The sequence below is a fragment of the Bufo gargarizans genome, chromosome 8 (assembly GCF_014858855.1).
Source record: "Bufo gargarizans isolate SCDJY-AF-19 chromosome 8, ASM1485885v1, whole genome shotgun sequence".
NCBI lineage: Eukaryota > Metazoa > Chordata > Amphibia > Anura > Bufonidae > Bufo > Bufo gargarizans.
Genome location: NC_058087.1, coordinates 180,805,889 through 180,826,328, shown reverse-complemented (window position 1 = coordinate 180,826,328; position 20,440 = coordinate 180,805,889). Strand labels below are relative to the sequence as shown.

The following is a 20,440-nucleotide window of genomic DNA, read 5'->3' as shown; positions in this document are numbered from 1 at the left end:
CAGGATAATGACGCTGACACTTGGGCTACAGGATAGTGACACTGACACTTGGGGTACAGGATAATGACGCTGACACTTGGGGTACAGGATAATGACACTGACACTTGGGGTACAAAATAATGATACTGACACTTGGGGTACAGGATAATGACGCTGACACTTGGGCTACAGGATAATGATGCTGACACTTGGGCTACAGGATAATGACACTGACACTTGGGGTACAGGATAATGACACTTGGGGTACAGGATAATGACACTGACACTTGGGGTACAGGATAATGACGCTGACACTTGGGGTACAGGATAATGACACACTGACACTTGGGGTACAGGATAATGACACTGACACTTGGGGTACAGGATAATGAGGCTGACACTTGGGGTACAGGATAATGAAGCACTGACACTTGGGGTACAGGATAATGACACTGACACTTGGGGTACAGGATAATGACACTGACACTTGGGGTACTGGATAATGACGCTGACACTTGGGGTACAGGATAATGACGCTGACACTTGGGGTACAGGATAATGAAGCACTGACACTTGGGGTACAGGATAATGACACTGACACTTGGGGTACAGGATAATGACACTGACACTTGGGGTACTGGATAATGACACTGACACTTGGGGTACAGGATAATGACGCTGACACTTGGGGTACAGGACAATGACGCTGACACTTGGGGTGCAGGTTAATGACACTGACACTTGGGGTGCAGGTTAATGACACTGACACTTGGGGTGGTTAATGACACTGACACTTGGGGTACAGGGGACACACTGGCACTTGGAGTGCAGGGGACACACTGGCATTTGGAGGGCAGGGGACACACTGGCACTTGGAGTGCAGGGGACACACTGGCACTTTGAGTACAGGGGACACACTGGCACTTGGAGTACAGAGGACACACTGACACTTGGAGTACAGGGGACACACTGGCACTTGGAGTACAGGGGACACACTGGCACTTGGAGTGCAGGGGACACACTGGCACTTGGAGTACAGGGGACACACTGGTACTTGGAGTACAGGGAACACACTGGCACTTGGAGTACAGGGGACACACTGGCACTTGGAGTGCAGGGGACACACTGGCACTTGGAGTGCAGGGGACACACTGGCACTTGGAGTACAGGGGACACACTGGCACTTGGAGTACAGGGGACACACTGGCACTTGGAGTACAGGGGACACACTGGCACTTGGAGTGCAGGGGACACACTGGCACTTGGAGTACAGGGGACACACTGGCACTTGGAGTACAGGGGACACACTGGCACTTGGAGTACAGGGGACACACTGGCACTTGGAGTACAGGGGACACACTGGCACTTGGAGAGTTTTCAGGAGCTTTGACCATGAAATATTCTATGTAGCAGCCCCCACCATGTCCTGCACAGTTGCAATATTTTTGGGATAATAGGAACGAACGTTCTGCACTGGGCGACCTCCCCCTCCCCTTGAAGTGCTATTTCAGTGATGATGTGATGACTCCCCCCCCCATATGTCTCTGTATATAAGGAGGAACAAGGGACTCCGTTACAGATCTGATACATCTCCAGGCTGACTTCAGAGGACTACAGCAGGCTTAGACCTCATTCTTCCATACAGAACCTGAGAACACATTTGCCTGTACTTCTCCTCATCTCATACCAGTTTAACCAGTCCAGGAGGACACTCAGAATAAACTCCTCTCTTCCCGTCTTGGACAGGTAGACTATGGGCTGGTTGATGAGCTCTGTCAGCTGTTGGTTTTTAGGGACCCTACTTCTAGTTGCACCCTGTCCAGGAGCATCCTGGTACAAGCACTCTGCCAGTCCCAGGTACCACACCGTGGGCAGAGCCTCAGGACTCCTCATAGGGGTCCGCCGCTCACCTTACTTATGGAAAAGAGATGCTAAAGTAAACCCCTGGGCGGTCATCCAGCAGAGGGAAGAAGAGAACACAGGGTTATTAAAAACACCCTGGATTGGGGAAGGTACAGGACCTCAGTTATCCCCAGATCCAGGAGAGAAGAGGTTAATACAGAAATTGATGGAAGAGAACAGGCTGAGGAGCTTTGAAGAGGAGAGAAATGTCAATGAAGTCCAAGATGAGAAGAGGCTAGAAAAAGACATGTACAATGACCTGGGAGAAGAGGGAAGTCCGGAAGTCCAGAGCCAGATGACCAGGAACCCAGAGGAGAAGGAAAGACGGGATCTTGAGGAGAACATGGAGTTCCGTATGAAGCCAGGAGAAGGAAAAAGGAGCCCAGAAGAGACTTGGATCACAAAAGAGCCAGGAGAAGTAGTGAGGAGCCTGGAAGATGGGCAGAGGAAGACGAGGAACCAAGATAGACATTTAAGGAGTTCCAAAGAGTCCGCACAGGAGAGAAGACCCAGTGGAGAGGATATCTTGTCCATGTTCCTTCATCTGCAGGAGGAGAACAGGTCATATCCCCAGCCATGGAGAACACCCACTACTACAGACAAGCAGGTAACATTTGTTTAAAGGGGTTGACAAATCTGGGTGTCAACCAATATGTCCACAATAAGATGACCACCCAATGCCGCTCAGTCCATAGGCTGTGCCTGGTATTGCATCATTAGCTTGAGCTGCAATACCAGACTCAACCTATAGACAAGGGTGGTGCTGCCTGCACAAAAAGAATGGATTCAGTCTCATCTAAGATTAGTTTCTTGTAAAGTTGGGTGGAAGCAGAGGTCACTGTAAAAATCAATATGTAGCCCTTAATAGGTGGGCGCGCAATGCCCGCAGATGCCAGCACTGTTCAGTGCCCACCACAGGGCAACCATATTGTTCTAGGAGCTGAACCAGTGGTAGATCTATATGCAGCCAGAGCTGAGCATATCGGATATAGCAAAGCTGTTTGTTCAAGAGTTAGGCTACATGCACACGACCGTTGTTGGTCCGCATATGAGACACAGTTTTTGCGGCTTGGATGCGGACCCATTCACTTTAATGGGGCAGCAAAAGATGCGGACAGCACTCCATGTGCTGTCCGCATCGGTTGCTCCGTTCCGTGGTCCGCCAACAAAATATATAACCTGTCCTAGAAGGCAGTTAGGCTACATGCACACAACCGTTGAGTGTTTTGCGGTCCGCAAAATACGGATGGCGTCCGTGTGCGTTCCGCAATTTGCGGAATGGCACGGACAGCCATAAATATAACTGCCTATTCTTGTTCACAAAACAGACAAGAATAGGACAGGTTATATATTTTTTGCGGACCACGGAACGGAGCAACGGATGCGAACAGCACACGGAGTGCTGTCCGCATCTTTTGCGGCCCCATTGAAGTGAATGGGTCCGCGTCCAAGCCCCAAAAACTGCGGCTCGGATGCGGATCAAAACAACAGTCGTGTGCATGTAGCCTAATATTAATGGCTGTCGGTGCCTTTCCGCAAATTGTGGAATGCACGCGGATGCCATCCGTGTTTTGCGAATCCGCAATTTGCCATGTCATATGATTATTAATTCCGTATATAAACTACATAGAACCAGCGGCATAAAAATGCATAATACAATATGAGAGAATGTAGCGAAGTTACAGTATATTAGCAAAGTAGAGCAACAGTTAAAGTGGCTCAGTGAGCAAGAGCGCAGGTGATACTGGTACAATGAAGCAGAGTGAAAATTATAAAGCTACTAGTGACACTGAGGTAGTAAGGAAGGACAGGAATGCAGTTGGAATGCTAAGTAAGAGCAGTCATTTTATTGGTGCAGTGAGAAAAAGCAACCATGATAGTGGTAGAAAGGAGAATGATATCGGTGCAGTGAGAAGGAAGATCAAAAGAAAGAGAAAAAAAAAGCTGTGCCAATGATGACGCAGTGAGAATGTGCAATGGTGACATTAGTACAACAAGATCTCTGATGATATATAATACTACTTTCCATTTAGATATGGGTACAGTGAGGAAGAGTTTTTTTAAATAAAGGTTCGGTGAGAGAGAGGTTCTAACCGTGGTACAGCGAGAAGGGTAGCCAAGAAGAAAATGTAGAAATGAACTATGTTTCTTCTTATGATATTTGTAGTGATATTGGAACAATGAGGAAGAGATGAAATGTAGACGAGTGGTTCAGTGATGAAAATGTGTCATGGTGATCTGATAAGAAAGAGAACTCATCATACGGGTACAGTGGTATAATAAAAAGCTGAGTACATATGATAGAGTACCATTAAATAAATACTGAGGAAAAGTACCTGCAATAGTGGTGCAGTGAGGAAGAGCAGCAATGTTTGTACTGCGACATGCAGTATCTAGAATGATTGATCAGTAAAAAAGAGTAGCTATAAACTGGTACAGTAAATAAGAGTACTCGTAATAGTGATTCAGTGAAGAAGAGTGCCTAGAATAGTGGCCCCATCAGGAAGAATACCTATTTCAGTGATCCAGCGAGTAAAAGCAACCATTTAGAGGGGCAAAGGTTTAAAACTAGAGGGGCAAAGGTTTAAAAGTAATATCAGTAAGTATTACTTTACTGAGAGAGTAGTGGATGCATGGAATAGCCTTCCTGCAGAAGTGGTAGCTGCAAATACAGTGGAGGAGTTTAAGCATGCATGGGATAGGCATAAGGCCATCCTTCATATAAGATAGGGCCAGGGGCTATCCATAGTATTTAGTATATTGGGCAGACTAGATGGGCCAAATGGTTCTTATCTGCCGACACATTCTATGTTTCTATTATAGTAGTAGATTCAAGTGGAGTACCTTTACTAGTGATCCAGCAAGGAAGAGCAGTGATGTTGTTACAGTGAGGAAGAGTACCTATAATAGTGATAAAGTAAGGAAGAGCACCAGTAATAGTAGTTTAATGAGGAAGAGCATCTATAATAGCGATCCAGTGGGGAAGAGTACCAATAATATTGGCACAGTAATAAATAGAACCTATAAGAGTGGTTTAAAGAGGAAAAGTGTATATAATAGTGATACAGTAAGAAAAACCACCCATCATAGTAGTTCAGTATGGAAGAGGACCTATAAGAATGAAGCAGTGAGGAAGAGCACCCATAATAGTAGTTCAGGGAGAAAGAGCACTCATAATAGTGGTGCAATGGGGATGAGTACCAATAATGTTGGTTCAGTGAGAACACTAGAGGTGTAGAGAGGAAGGGCACCTATTAAATTGGTGTAGTAAGGAAGAGCACCCATAATAGTAGTTCAGTGAGGAAGACCACCTGTAATAGTGAAGCAGTGGGATGAGTGGTAATAATGTATGCCCAGTGAAAAGCAGAACCTATACTAGTGGTGTAGAGAGGAAGAGCCCCTGTTACATTGGTGTAGTAAGGAAGAGCCCCATAATAGTAGTTCAGTGAGGAAGGGCACCTATAATAGTGGTGCAATGGGGATGAGTACCAATAATGTTGGTTCAGTGAGAACACTAGAGGTGTAGAGAGGAAGGGCACCTATTAAATTGGTGTAGTAAGGAAGAGCACCCATAATAGTAGTTCAGTGAGGAAGACCACCTGTAATAGTGAAGCAGTGGGATGAGTGGTAATAATGTATGCCCAGTGAAAAGCAGAACCTATACTAGTGGTGTAGTAAGGAAGAGCCCCATAATAGTAGTTCAGTGAGGAAGGGCACCTATAATAGTGGTGCAGTGGGGATGAGGCCAGTGTGAAGCAGAACCCATAATAGTGGTATGGAGATGAATTGAAGAGCACCTGTAATAGTGGAACAGTGAGGAATAGTAATGTTGGTGCAGTGAGGAAGAGTCCAAATAACAGGCATCAGTTAAATTCTCATAGAATTGCTAATGATTAGATCTCTGCCCCCTGCATTGTAAAGCCTCATTGCTGGCAGAGCTGCCATAATACAGGCACAATCTATTTTAATAGATTTATTTTAATAATCTTCATGTCGGGTAGCACCAGGGAGCTCTGGATGATGCACCAGTGGGCTCTAGATGATGCACCAGGGAGTTCTGGATGATGCATCAGGGAGCTCTGGATGATGCACCAGGGAGCTCTGGATGATGCACCAGGGAGCTCTGGATATGCCTGACATAGTAATTGATGACCTCTTCAGACTGAGTGCTGTAATGAGCTGCCGCTATCGCTGGGGAATTGTCTGTGAGATGATAAAATGATTAGGATATAGTATAACATTAAACCATTTCTCTTTACTCACAGCGATCATTATATTCTCCAGTCACACCGTGACGACTACTGTTATAAATAATCTGACAACCGCCGTTTGTAGGAGAGCATGCTGGGATTTTTGGCAAAGATGAGCCCCCACCACGATACTGTCTAATACCTTACTACTCATTGTACTCATGTCATACATTATGTTACTTGCAGAAGCTGAAAATGTTTAGAAACCTAAGGCCCTGTTCACACAGCGGTATTGCAAAGGCAAGTTCTACTGTGTACTTAGTGGCAGAAACCACTCTGGCTACGGCCATGGTTTTTAATTTTGAAAGCGGCGCACCTGCTTGTGGTTTAGCTCCTTTCAATGAAGTTAAAGGGCATCTGTCAGCAGTTTTGTCCCTATGACACTGGCTGACCTGCTACATGTGCGCTTGGCAGCTGAAGGCATCTGTGTTGGTGCCATGTTCATATATGCCCGCATTGCTGAGAAAAATGAAGTTTTAATATATGCAAATTAGCCTCTAGGAGCAACGGGGGCGTTACCATTACACCTAGAGGCTCTGCTCTCTCTTCAACTGCCGCACCCTCTACATTTTGATTGACAGGATCAGGCAGTGAAAAACATCATCACACCTGGCCCTGTCAAAGAGTAGAGAGCGTGGCAGTTCCAGAAAGAGCATAGCCTCTAGGTGTAATGGCAACGCCCCCGTTGCTCCTAGAGGCTCATTTGCATATATCAAAACTTCATTTTTCTCAGCAAAACTGCTGACAGATGCCATTTAAGTAGAAAGTATGGCAATATTTAAATTTGACCCCTTCTGTCTCCGCAGCCATTGTATTCCAAGCCCAGGATGTCTGAATGGATAGGCTGCGAAGACTTCAGACAGATCTCCTATAAAGTCCTCTGCAGAGCCGCACTACAGTTCCTGTCCCGTTCACAGCTGCGGCCCGGCAGACTCAGGATCGAGGCCAAAGACCCCAACGCTGATTTATAAACTCAGACCAAGAAAGATTCAGACATTGACTTCAAAGCTCATATGGACTTTCCTTCAGTCACCTATGACAGACCATTGCTGCCGGCTATCACCAATTCCTCGAAGTCCACACTATAGCCCACATCCAACGCTCCATATGTACGTTCATACATTCCAAAACTGATCCTGGTCACTAAGTTACCAGCAGATTGGAACTTGTGTATTGTATTGGCTTTTAATGAATGTTCCCCATCTAGACAATAAAGTCGTTTTCTTGTTTGTTCGGCAGAATGCACGTATTGAATTTTTTAAGAAAAAAAAAAGAAGAAAAAATGCCGTCATCACCTTTTTGTTTTTCTAGTCAAAATAGATCCAAAATTCTCTGCTGAGTTTCTTTTCATATCAGTCAGAGCTTATTTTAATTTGAGATGATGAAATTTTATCTGCCTGCAGCCACCACTAGGGGGAGCTCACTGCATACAACATCTATATTGAACTCCATAATAAATCTGTATGCAGTAAACTCCACCTAGTGATGAGTTATATGAATTGACTCTCTTTCTATGCATGGGATTTGAAGTTCTGTATCAGAAAAACAGCTCTCTCTATATATATGTATTATGAACTGTCTCCTTTGCATAGCTTTTGCCTGAAGCCGCCACTAGAGGGAGCTCAGGGCATACAACATCTATATTGAACTTCATAATAAATCTGTATGCGGTAAACTCCCCCTAGTGATGAATTATATGAATTGACTCTGTGTCTATGCCTGGGATTTGGAGTTCTGTATCAGAAGAACAGCTCTATAAATATGTAATACAAACTGTCTCCTCTGCGTAGCTTTTGCCCAAAGCCACCACTAGAGGGAGCTCAGGGCATATGGAGTTATACAACTATAAAATAATGTAAAAATCTGTATGCATTACACAGGGCTTACCTACGAGGGGGCTGTAGAGGTAGCAGTGGTCACAGGACACGTTAGCCCCTCTGCCACAAATGGATTCAGTAAAAAAAAAAAAAAACTCAATACAAGGGATACATACAAATAATATTTTATCTACATAGAGAAAGAAACATGAATGATAGCTACAATGCACAGAAAAACACGACAAATGCATGAAATTCACGATGGCAGAATCAAGTTCAGCTTCTCATGATGGGTTCGGAGCGATGCGGGAATTTTGGTTGAAGAATCTTCTCTTTCCAAAGATTACACTGCAAGAAAGGGAAATACAGGAAGTTAACGTGTGAAATGTGGTTTACTTAAAGGGGTAGTCCACCCAGTAGGCACCTGCTGCCCCAACATCAGGCTGATCACCAGGGGTCCGGCTGCTGCACCCACCAGAAACGATTATTTGTTAGTTACCATTGATCACAATGGAAGTTGCTATGAGCTTCTATGGGTAGAGGGGGCACCATATCCCTTTGGACCATCCTAAAAAGTAGTTGGCAAGTGTCAGTTGCCATTCTCTTCTGACAGGGACGATGGAAGATGGTGGCATGAAACGGGGAAAGGATTGAAGTCCCATCTGCCTATGTAAGTGGAAGAGGCTGTCTGTCTTCAGGATCCTAAAGAAAGACAACCTGTACCTTATAGGGATTGTCCAGGACTAGAAAAACATGGATGCTTACTTCTTCCTAAAACAGCGCCACACTATTGCAGCTCAGTCCTATTCAATGGCGCAGAGCCACAATACCACACGATCCATTAAACTCATCAAGCTACTGAAGGACCTACCATTAACTGATCCTCAGATGGTCGGAGCTAATTCTGAACGGTTTGGTAGACCACCCGAAATCCTTTCCCGACAATGCTTGAGTCACTGGTGAAGACAAACTGCATTGACCTTGTATAGGAAGTGATGGGTGAGGGGAGATTCTTCCCACAGAGGTCGTTCATCTGATACAAGGTATTGAAATCCCATCCATTATAAATCTTCAGCTTGTCGAATGGACATCTTTTACCGTCGCCCTCGATGTCAATGTCTGTGAAGGTGATGGTGAACTGAAACAAGGAGATAGAAGCAAAAATTTTGGTTGACATTTCGGACAATTATGACCCCGATGACTAAAGGGAGGAGTAAGGTTCCCATCCTTCAATGTGGGGAATACAAGCCATGTCATTACCTGTATGTTGGTGGTAATATTCCAGTGACAGCGTACGTTATTGGGGTAATTGTTTGGAAAATTTGGAGTTGCAAAAGATCCTGAAGATCCAGTCAGTGTCCCTCCACACCCTGTAAGATATAATATAACCTTATAAACCCAGGATGACACGTATGGACTGAAATTATTGAAAGGGAATGGTCTTCTTACCGGTAAATGTGGACATTTTGGTAGTGGTGGTGGTAGTAGTTCTCGTTGTGGTTGGTTTTTTGGTCATAGTCTTGGTGGACCTGGTGGTTGTGGTAGTAGTGCTGGTGGTGGTGCTAGGGGGTTTTGTGGGGTTTCTGCTGGGAGCTCCTGGTGTGGTGATAAATTGTGCCAGAAGAAAAAAAACACAGATAAGTTAGTGAATTATATTTATTCTCTTTTTTTGGCCAAGATTCCACTCACAGACTGGATGTCCTCCACGAGTAAAGATAACTCTTGGTTGAACACTCGTTAAGCCAACGGCTATCTCTCCTGATCCACTCATGAACATACAGTACATGCTCGGCCATGTGCTGTGAATAACAGGGCGGCGGTAAGTTGCCTCTAGATATCTCTGAGAACAAAAGGATCAGGCATAGTTAAAGGGATTTTCTGGAATTATCATATTAATGACCTATCCTCAGTAGAGGTCATCAATATGAGATCGGTGGGGGACCCCTTCTGATCAGCTGATTGAAGAGGCCGCAGAGAGCGGTGAGCGCTTACACCTCTTCCTATGTCAGTGACGTCACATTCATTGGTCACGTGGCCTAGGCGCAGCTCAGTCCCATTCAAATTAATGAGGCCAAGCTGCAATGCCAAGCACGACTACTATCAAATGGACAGCACTGTGCTTGGTAAACAGTGAGGAGGCGCGGCACTCACTGAAGCTGATCGGCGGGGGACCCCCACAAATCTCATATTGATAAGATCATCAATATGATAATCCCAGAAAACTTCTAAAAGCCCAACCCAACACTCTTTACCTAAAAGGGTCAAAATAACATTGCCTCGCCACTCTCTGCAGACCTATAGCCAGGGGTGCACCTAGCCTTTCTGCTGCCTGAGGCTAAAATTTAAGCGGCGCCCAACCCCGATACAGTTGAATATAGAGAGATATTCCCACAGCCCTGCCACTGCCCCCACGTGTCTCTAGGTCTTGCCGCCTGAGTCACCCGCCTCACCTGGCCTCGTTGGTGGTTTACCCCTGCCTATAGCTACCTGTTTATGTAATGAAACACCCCTGTTCCACCCAGAGGATCAGTTTTGGAGACCACTCAGTCTTTACCTGCAGATCTGATCGGAGGTTTATTGCACTTGTATAGGGTGTTAAGCTTTACGATGTCCAGTTCACTCATGGAGAAATCTTGTCCTAGCTGGATAGTGCTGTCGGGTATAGCAATCAGGGTCGGCAGAACACCATCGATGGAAAAGGCCGTTCTGGGTGAGAAGATGAATATGTGAGCATAACCTGATCGACAGCTCTGGAACCAATCCGCATATGGCCTCATGCACACAACCGTTGTTTTATTCCGTGTCTGTTTTTCGTGATTTTCTGCGGCCCCATTGACTTTCAATGGGTCTGTTGAAAACTCGGCTAATGCACCGTTTGCCATCCACGTCCGTGATCCGTGGTTCCAGTCCGTCAAAAAATATAACCTGTCCTATTATTTTTGCGTAAAACGGTTCGCGGACCCATTCAAGTCAATGGGACCGCTAAAAAACGCGGAGGCACACAAAACTGTTATCCGCGTCCGCGTCCGTTTTTTTCCTATCATTTGCATGGCAAACTTGTCTTAGACTTTTTTTTTACTTTCCTTTATGTCTGTGGTCCTCCAAAAATAAAGGAAGACACACGGAAACAAAAACGGAAACGGATCACGGAACAACGGAACCCCATTTTGCGGAACGGAAGACAACAACGGTCGTGTGCATGAGGGCTAAGTCACATCTCAAGCACACAGAGTCGAGTCAATATCATAGGAAACTCATGTGGAAGAAACAGGACCACACAGCCTCAGGGAGGACATTTAAGCTCCATACAGATGTGGTCCATGGTCAGATGCAAACCCAGGACCCTACGCTGCAAAGCAACAGTGCTAACCACCATGCTGCTATTGTTAAGGGGGCACCCTTCAAGCTTTTACCTACATACCAAACCCTGAAGGGGCTGTTGAGGATTTAACTACTGATGGCCTATCCTCAGGATAGGTTATCAATATCTGATTGGTGGGTGTCTGACTCCCGGCACCGCAAACCGATTAGCTGTTCTCCAGTAGTTCCAGTGCCGGAACGACACAGCTCCGTCCATTGTGCAGTGCTCCAAAAACCAGCTCTGTCCACCGCACAGCCGTGTAGCTCTGCTGCCAGAGCAACTTAGGAACAGCTCCTCGTGGTGGTTCGGGGTGGACCTCCAGCGATCACATATGGATAGCCTAGGTCCTGAGGATAGGCCATTCACATTAGATGCAAGTTGGCTGAACCTGTCTAATGGGTATAGAGATATATATCTCCACCAATGACAGATGTCTGGAGAAGTCCCATATAGCTTTACATTGCAGAACGCAGGCAGCCAACAACAAACACATGGATACAGATGATGCATGGACTCACTTTGAATAGTGCATGATGGAGCCGTAGTCATAGAGGCTAAGTTCTTGGTTATAGCTTTGAGCAATATAAAAATTACCCAGATTTTCTGTAATGAGAGATTGTTAGGTTACTCAACTTTCATGTAGATTATATAAGGGAGATGATATGCGTTTCACAATCCAGTCATGTGACGTGTAACATACCCGCATGAATGTTTTTCCACTGAACCTGTACATAGTCATTTCTGTCATTTCTCACATGTTCATGTTGAAGACCTAAAGCATGCAGAACTTCATGAGTGACAACGCCTGACCAGACACAATCTGGTCTCTGTAGGGAGATGAACTGCTGACCACCGATGCGACCCACTGAAGACCAGCACCTGCCGAAGAAGACATAGATTGGAAGAGGAAAAATGGTTAGGAACATAAGAGTGGTAGGGACCAGTTCTCAGAAGATCTAATGCCTGAGCCCTGCCATGCCACCAGCCAAGGTGTTGGCGTCTTAAGGCGGCCATGCCATGCTATCCATCTTATGTTCTTGTACAAACCAAGATCAAGGTACGTATCTCCAAATCATGGTGGTTCACTACATCTGTCTTGACCGTGCCTAATGACAACCCTGAACCTTAACCGCCAACTGTAAACCCATCAGCCAGTCAAGTAGACACGTTGTGAGAGTCACAATGGTCCAACAGTGAGGACCACTACCATGACAGGAGCGTACATAGCTCCAACTGGAGTTCCCAGCTGCCCGGTTTTCACATATCATAGGAGTCATTAGAAAACTGATTTTGGCCCCAAGAAGTGGACTCCATCACTGAGGACCCTCATCTATTATCCAAAAATGAGAAGAGGGCCACTGGAGGACCTCAGATATCCATGCATTAAAAAAGATAGCAACTTGATTTCAATGGAAACTGTGCAATGCTTCATTACCCCTGTGGGGGTTCTGCAGGGAATCTGAATGTTCACTAGCAGGTTCCCCACAGATTACAGATGATCGATGGGATCACCTTGCAATAAGCTTTATGACCCCTTTAAGAACATGACCTAGTCTATACTGTGTCCTGATTATTATAGAATAATAATGACTGGAATGACCTACTTATATTTATACGTACCCGCTAAGAGATGCAAAGGTGATGTAGTCAGTCTCTGATGTCCGAGGTATGAAGCGTATGCAGGTGGTGTCCCCAATGTCATTTAGGGCGGCTGCAATTACGGCTGTTTCATAGGTGCCTGAGGAAAAGAGCAGAATTACATTGTACGTCACCTAGAAGCTGCTTTCCTCTAAGTAGAGGTGTTTTTTTGCGTTGTTTTCCAGGCGGCTTTCTGTTTGAATTGTTTTGGTTTTTTTGGGGTGCCAATTTCTATGCTTTTTATAGCCCTTCCATTGATTTCAATGGGAATTCCCACCATCTGCCCCAAGAATGAACATACATTCCTTTTTATTTATTTTTAAATCAATCCAGAAAAAAATTCCGTATGAACTACATTTGAAACATTGAAAACAATTGGAGCGGATTCTGCCCAAAATATGCCAAAATCCGCATGTAAAATCCGTAATCCGAAAATCCACATGCAGCAGAAAATTCACTGCAAAATCCACATGTGGATTTCGAATTAGATTTGCCGCAAAGCAAAAAGGTAAAGTAGCCAGGCATAGGCAAAATTGACATACTTCCAATTTAGAATCCGCACCTCGGTGTCAATTTCCGCTCGGGTAAAGCTGCCATATGGGCAACGTATATTGCAGTATACTACGCTGTGGCCCTATAAGTGGCCAGGGAATGAACATAGTTGAACGGGGGTATAAATTGAGGATGAATTTTTCTTTTGACAGCTACTTCTATTTCTTTGTGCATTTTCAATAAGCAGTGTGCTCCTGCTTAAGCGTGGGCGTAGCAGGGTAAAACTTGGGCTAAGCGGGGGCGGATCACTGTTACAATGTTAAATGCAAAAAAGCCCAAAGACTTAAGAAAGCTGTCAAAAAAAAACAAAAAAACTCTCGACTTTTGTCGAGAGCACCTTTTTTTTAATCAGCGGGTTGGAGACACGTATGACACCGCTTATCTCTGCAGAAATACCAGCAGAGCTTTTATTTCAAACAACGGGGGCCTGTACAAGTCAGAAAGGACCACTGATAACTCCTATGACCCCCATCAGGACACTTTCTTGAAACAGATAGGCGTTGATGCACTCATTACCGAAATCACTGGATATGGTGTAAGGGATGTACACGAATCCATCTGGAGAATCCGGCCACAAGCAAGCATTGTACTGACAGAGTGGTGTAGTTCTTCTTCCAATGGGAAAAGCAATGTCCAAATTTCGGATTACAAATGATCCATTGACAAAGGAGGCTGTTGGGAAAAAAACGGGTTGAGTAGAGGGGAATGATGGAGCGTTATCACTAATGGTATCAAAAAGTGACAAGAAAACGGAGTGACACCCGCTAACCCTTACCATTGTTGACGGCAGAAATTCTGTCAAACCAGCCAGGAACCATCCCGGTATCTGTAAGCAGAAAACAAGTGATACACTTTTAGGATATGACAGCACTGTTTGTGGGGAGCATTCTGCTGGCAGTGTTTGTGGGGAGCATTCTGCTGTCAGTCTTTGTGGGGAGCATTCTGCTGACAGTGTTTGTGGGGAGCATTCTGCTGTCAGTGTTTGTGGGGAGCATTCTGCTGACAGTCTTTGTGGGGAGCATTCTGCTGACAGTGTTTGTGGGGAGCATTCTGCTGACAGTGTTTGTGGGGAGCATTCTGCTGACAGTGTTTGTGGGGAGCATTCTGCTGACAGTGTTTGTGGGGAGCATTCTGCTGTCAGTGTTTGTGGGAAGCATTCTGCTGTCAGTGTTTGTGGGAAGCATTCTGCTGACAGTGTTTGTGGGGAGCATTCTGCTGTCAGTGTTTGTGGGAAGCATTCTGCTGACAGTGTTTGTGGGGAGAATTCTGCTGACAGTGTTTGTGGGGAGCATTCTGCTGACAGTGAGTGGGGAGCATTCTGCTGACAGTGTTTGTGGGGAGCATTCTGCTGACAGTGTTTGTGGGGAGCATTCTGCTGACAGTGTTTGTGGGAAGCATTCTGCTGACAGTGTTTGTGGGGAGCATTCTGCTGTCAGTCTTTGTGGGGAGCATTCTGCTGACAGTGTTTGTGGGGAGCATTCTGCTGTCAGTGTTTGTGGGGAGCATTCTGCTGACAGTCTTTGTGGGGAGCATTCTGCTGGCAGTGTTTGTGGGGAGCATTCTGCTGGCAGTGTTTGTGGGGAGCATTCTGCTGACAGTGTTTTTGGGGCGCATTCTGCTGACAGTGTTTGTGGGAAGCATTCTGCTGACAGTGTTTGTGGGGAGCATTCTGCTGACAGTGTTTGTGGGGAGCATTCTGCTGACAGTGTTTGTGGGGAGCATTCTGCTGACAGTGTTTGTGGGGAGCATTCTGCTGACAGTGTTTGTGGGGAGCATTCTGCTGTCAGTCTTTGTGGGGAGCATTCTGCTGACAGTGTTTGTGGGGAGCATTCTGCTGTCAGTGTTTGTGGGGAGCATTCTGCTGTCAGTCTTTGTGGGGAGCATTCTGCTGGCAGTGTTTGTGGGGAGCATTCTGCTGACAGTGTTTGTGGGGAGCATTCTGCTGACAGTGTTTGTGGGGAGCATTCTGCTGTCAGTGTTTGTGGGGAGCATTCTGCTGACAGTGTTTGTGGGGAGCATTCTGCTGACAGTGTTTGTGGGGAGCATTCTGCTGACAGTGTTTGTGGGGAGCATTCTGCTGACAGTGTTTGTGGGGAGCATTCTGCTGACAGTCTTTGTGGGGAGCATTCTGCTGACAGTCTTTGTGGGGAGCATTCTGCTGACAGTCTTTGTGGGGAGCATTCTGCTGACAGTGTTTGTGGGAAGCATTCTGCTGACAGTGTTTGTGGGGAGCATTCTGCTGACAGTCTTTGTGGGGAGCATTCTGCTGACAGTCTTTGTGGGGAGCATTCTGCTGACAGTCTTTGTGAGGAGCATTCTGCTGACAGTCTTTGTGGGGAGCATTCTGCTGACAGTCTTTGTGGGGAGCATTCTGCTGACAGTGTTTGTGGGGAGCATTCTGCTGACAGTGTTTGTGGGGAGCATTCTGCTGACAGTCTTTGTGGGGAGCATTCTGCTGACAGTGTTTGTGGGGAGCATTCTGCTGACAGTGTTTGTGGGGAGCATTCTGCTGACAGTGTTTGTGGGGAGCATTCTGCTGTCAGTGTTTGTGGGAAGCATTCTGCTGTCAGTGTTTGTGGGGAGCATTCTGCTGACAGTGTTTGTGGGGAGCATTCTGCTGTCAGTGTTTGTGGGAAGCATTCTGCTGACAGTGTTTGTGGGGAGCATTCTGCTGACAGTGTTTGTGGGGAGCATTCTGCTGACAGTGAGTGGGGAGCATTCTGCTGACAGTGTTTGTGGGGAGCATTCTGCTGACAGTGTTTGTGGGGAGCATTCTGCTGACAGTGTTTGTGGGAAGCATTCTGCTGACAGTGTTTGTGGGGAGCATTCTGCTGTCAGTCTTTGTGGGGAGCATTCTGCTGACAGTGTTTGTGGGGAGCATTCTGCTGTCAGTGTTTGTGGGGAGCATTCTGCTGTCAGTCTTTGTGGGGAGCATTCTGCTGGCAGTGTTTGTGGGGAGCATTCTGCTGGCAGTGTTTGTGGGGAGCATTCTGCTGACAGTGTTTGTGGGGAGCATTCTGCTGTCAGTGTTTGTGGGGAGCATTCTACTGACAGTGTTTGTGGGGAGCATTCTGCTGACAGTGTTTGTGGGGAGCATTCTGCTGACAGTGTTTGTGGGGAGCATTCTGCTGGCAGTGTTTGTGGGGAGCATTCTGCTGACAGTCTTTGTGGGGAGCATTCTGCTGACAGTCTTTGTGGGGAGCATTCTGCTGACAGTCTTTGTGGGGAGCATTCTGCTGACAGTGTTTGTGGGAAGCATTCTGCTGACAGTCTTTGTGGGGAGCATTCTGCTGACAGTCTTTGTGGGGAGCATTCTGCTGACAGTCTTTGTGGGGAGCATTCTGCTGACAGTCTTTGTGAGGAGCATTCTGCTGACAGTCTTTGTGGGGAGCATTCTGCTGACAGTCTTTGTGGGGAGCATTCTGCTGACAGTCTTTGTGGGGAGCATTCTGCTGACAGTCTTTGTGGGGAGCATTCTGCTGACAGTCTTTGTGGGGAGCATTCTGCTGACAGTCTTTGTGGGGAGCATTCTGCTGGCAGTCTTTGTGGGGAGCATTCTGCTGGCAGTGTTTGTGGGGGGCATTCTGCTGACAGTGTTTGTGGGGAGCATTCTGCTGACAGTGTTTGTGGGGAGCATTCTGCTGACAGTGTTTGTGGGGAGCATTCTGCTGACAGTGTTTGTGGGGAGCATTCTGCTGACAGTGTTTGTGGGGAGCATTCTGCTGTCAGTGTTTGTGGGGAGCATTCTGCTGACAGTGTTTTGTGGGGAGCATTCTGCTGACAGTGTTTTGTGGGGAGCATTCTGCTGACAGTGTTTGTGGGGAGCATTCTGCTGACAGTGTTTGTGGGGAGCATTCTGCTGACAGTGTTTGTGGGGAGCATTCTGCTGTCAGTGTTTGTGGGGAGCATTCTGCTGACAGTGTTTGTGGGGAGCATTCTGCTGTCAGTGTTTGTGGAGAGCATTCTACTGTCAGTGTTTGTGGGGAGCATTCTGCTGACAGTGTTTGTGGAGAGCATTCTACTGACAGTGTTTGTGGGGAGCATTCTGCTGACAGTGTTTGTGGGGAGCATTCTGCTGACAGTCTTTGTGGGGAGCATTCTGCTGACAGTCTTTGTGGGGAGCATTCTGCTGACAGTGTTTGTGGGGAGCATTCTGCTGACAGTGTTTGTGGGGAGCATTCTGCTGACATGTTTGTGGGGAGCTTTCATTAACATTTTATATAATCAGATCATTATCTAGAAATCAATTATTGCTCAGGATGTGCTAAATATACGGGAGATGTCGGAGAGGCCTCATTGTTCTCCATCTGAGGCCTCCTGACGCTGCGCTCCGTGTACTACTTCATGTCATGCAGGCACACGCAAAACAGGTCAAATACAACTGCAATAGCGCCACCTAGAGGACTGTCAACAAATTTCATTTAAACTTTCCAAAAAAATAAATAAATTACATTTTGAATTTTCAATTTTTTTAATTATTCTAATTTTAATATATTGAGCTCAGTCGGGAAGTCTGGGCAGCTTTTCCTTCTTAGGCCCTATAAGTCGCTAATACAAGTTTGAAACGCATAACTTACCGTCACCGCTGGATTCTTCTGATGGATTATTTACTTCTGGCTGTCTGCTGTCTGCAAATCCACAGATAAAGAGTAATGAGTATTTAATCAGAGGCTTACATTCCCTGTACCTCCCCTATGCTTTATACTGCAGCACTGCTACCTACAAGGTTCCGCCCCCCACACCACAAGCTCTACAGGTAGTCAGTGCATCCAAAACTAATTGCTAACAAAGCAGCTAAATTACCAAAGACTAGGTAATCGCCACATATAGACTGAACTAAAGGAGGCCTCTACCTCCATAGCCAGGCAGATTAGACAAACATGGTGAAAGGTGGAGCAGCTGCCATATTGTATAACAACATAAATGTAAAGAAAGTCACAATCCATTCACCATTTATAGGGGCGTCCTCTGTGCCTCTTCTCTTCCTTTGAGGCAATATCTGTCAATACACGAAAAATACCAGTTCATTAGTCAAGCCATAGACATAAGAGAAGATGTGAATGGGTATGTTGTTTCTAAGGAGGGAGATCAGCGGCTGTTGGCCATGTCTAATGCCGCTTATCTCAGAGAGGACAGATACAAAATAAACTATACCCTACTTTTTCAAGCAGCCCCTGTAAGCAATAGATAGCTGTGAATGGGCATGTCCTCTGTCTGAAGGGAGATCAGTGGCCACCAGAAACGTCTGAATGATGCCGCTTATCTTCGAGAGGACCAGTAAAAACCACACAATCCTATAAATGTTTCCCCCTCATGGCAGTCCCTGTGAATGGGCATAGGGATAGCGCTGCCAGACAGATTGAATGCCGCTTATCTCTGGGGAAACAATGCATGGGACAGGTAAAAAATAAACTATCTTACTATACTGTACCATCCCTGTTTCCCCTGAGGGGCGTTGTAGGCACTCCCTATAGAGATAATATAGCTGTGACCAGACATGTTATTACTGGGAAACATAGGAGATAAGTGGCCGCCAAATACACTTGATGATGCTTATCACGTGGAAAACAAAGGGTCAGACAGATAAAGAACTATCCTGTCCCAAAAAAAGCGCCACACTTGTCCATGGGTTGTGATTGGTATTGCAGCTTACCTTTATTGTAGTGGGTGAGGCTGAGCCGCTATATCACACACACAACCTGTGGACAGCTGTGGCTTTGTTTGTGGGAGACAGCAGCCATGTTTTTCTACGGCTGGACAACCCCTTTAAGGGGACCTGTCACCGATTTCATGCTGTCCAGCGGAGGACTCCAGGTGGTCTTGTGTATTGGCAGCTTTAGATCCAATGATTTATACAAAGAGAGTCTACACTATGCACCAGCAAGTCCACCCAATGCTGCATACTCTTCCCAGTTATGGTCAGCCCCATTGGGCAACGGATTCTTGGGTCTTCTAGAGATCACCTACGTTCCTCAAATTTTCTCAAACATGAAGACAATTGATGTAAAAATTCTTAATTTTCCAAAAAATACTTACTGGGGTGGGAAATGCAAAACACGCACAGCATAGGGCAGCCAGCAGTAGACTCTTCATTGTCTTGATGGTAAAGCTCTTGAGATGTCTATACAGGTTCTTCAGTGACCATATGTGCACAAGTTGACTTGGTCTTGTCTTAGCCCTTATATACCTGATCAACACACCCATGTTTCCACTTGGATACTTAGTATCTACAGTAACAATGGACCATGCCAACGTCTTTTCTTTTTGGGATCAATCCTTTATCTACTCAATGCATAATTAGATATTTCTACAGGAGGCTCTAGGCTCTGCCATTGTATCAGGGTATCAGTCCTTTGTTCTGAGGACAATAGCAACTTATTTGATCTTCACAGCAAGCGCTTGAGGTCGTTACCTTTATTTACAAAGGCAACGCATTGAGGTGTCTAAAAATGTGAATAAAGTCAGGCCAAATCCAGGATTTTAGTGGGGCCAGCTGACTATCTTGGGGTCTGCCAACCTGTCCCTCATGGCAGATATCAGGGGAAAGAAGGATTGGTGGAAAAAATGTCAGCCAACAGCTATAGAAGGTGTATAGGCATCTTACTTGAAGCTAAGCCTGAATGCTGGCATCTATGGCCTTTGGCCAGTCTACTATAGTTGCACTCATGAGGCCTTCATTCATCTCCAGATGTTCTACACCTTAAACTTTTAGCAGATGTGAGCCCAAGACCGAAGCTTGAAGTTCCAAGTATAGTTTATCAGATGAGGGGTATCAGAATACTTATGTTAAAGGGGACCAAAAGCTCTTTAAGGCATATTAATACTGTAAAAAAATACATTTTTTTATGATGTTTTCATTTCTATGATCACTTAAAGTTGAAGGCTCAAAGCCTGAAGCTGCACTACAGAGACATGCTATTGGCAAGATGGCCCCTTCACTT

The 20,440-nt window shown here is 45.8% G+C and overlaps 2 protein-coding genes across 2 annotated transcripts in view; one reads left to right on the top strand and one right to left on the bottom strand.

The window, feature by feature from the left end:
• Positions 1-7,687, top strand: part of SYNGR3 (synaptogyrin 3) — a 130,877-nt gene extending 123,190 nt beyond the window's left edge. The window contains exon 4 of the mRNA XM_044304800.1: positions 6,938-7,687. Within this exon, the coding sequence (XP_044160735.1) occupies positions 6,938-7,102 (165 nt within the window). The 3' untranslated portion in view covers positions 7,103-7,687. The remainder of the gene's footprint in view (positions 1-6,937) is intronic.
• A 1,159-nt stretch (positions 7,688-8,846) lies between these two features.
• On the bottom strand, positions 8,847-19,703 carry LOC122945499 (hatching enzyme 1.2-like). Its single transcript, XM_044304563.1, has 10 exons — positions 19,700-19,703; positions 18,077-18,127; positions 14,275-14,325; positions 14,016-14,171; positions 12,930-13,047; positions 12,010-12,188; positions 11,828-11,912; positions 10,503-10,654; positions 9,209-9,318; positions 8,847-9,086 (listed from the first exon to the last, which is right to left on the bottom strand). The coding sequence occupies exons 1-10, from the start codon at positions 19,701-19,703 to the stop codon at positions 8,847-8,849; spliced, it is 1,146 nt and encodes a 381-aa protein (XP_044160498.1).
• Between the last annotated feature and the right edge of the window lie 737 nt (positions 19,704-20,440).

What these genes read in the sequence shown, in the direction of transcription:
- LOC122945499 (XM_044304563.1), bottom strand. An exon ending in ACCTCCGATCAGATCTGCAG is followed by an intron (nt 9,319 to 10,502) that starts GTAAAGACTGAG and finishes TATATCTTACAG; the next exon opens with GGTGTGGAGGGACACTGACT. An exon ending in ATATTACCACCAACATACAG is followed by an intron (nt 9,087 to 9,208) that starts GTAATGACATGG and finishes TCCTTGTTTCAG; the next exon opens with TTCACCATCACCTTCACAGA.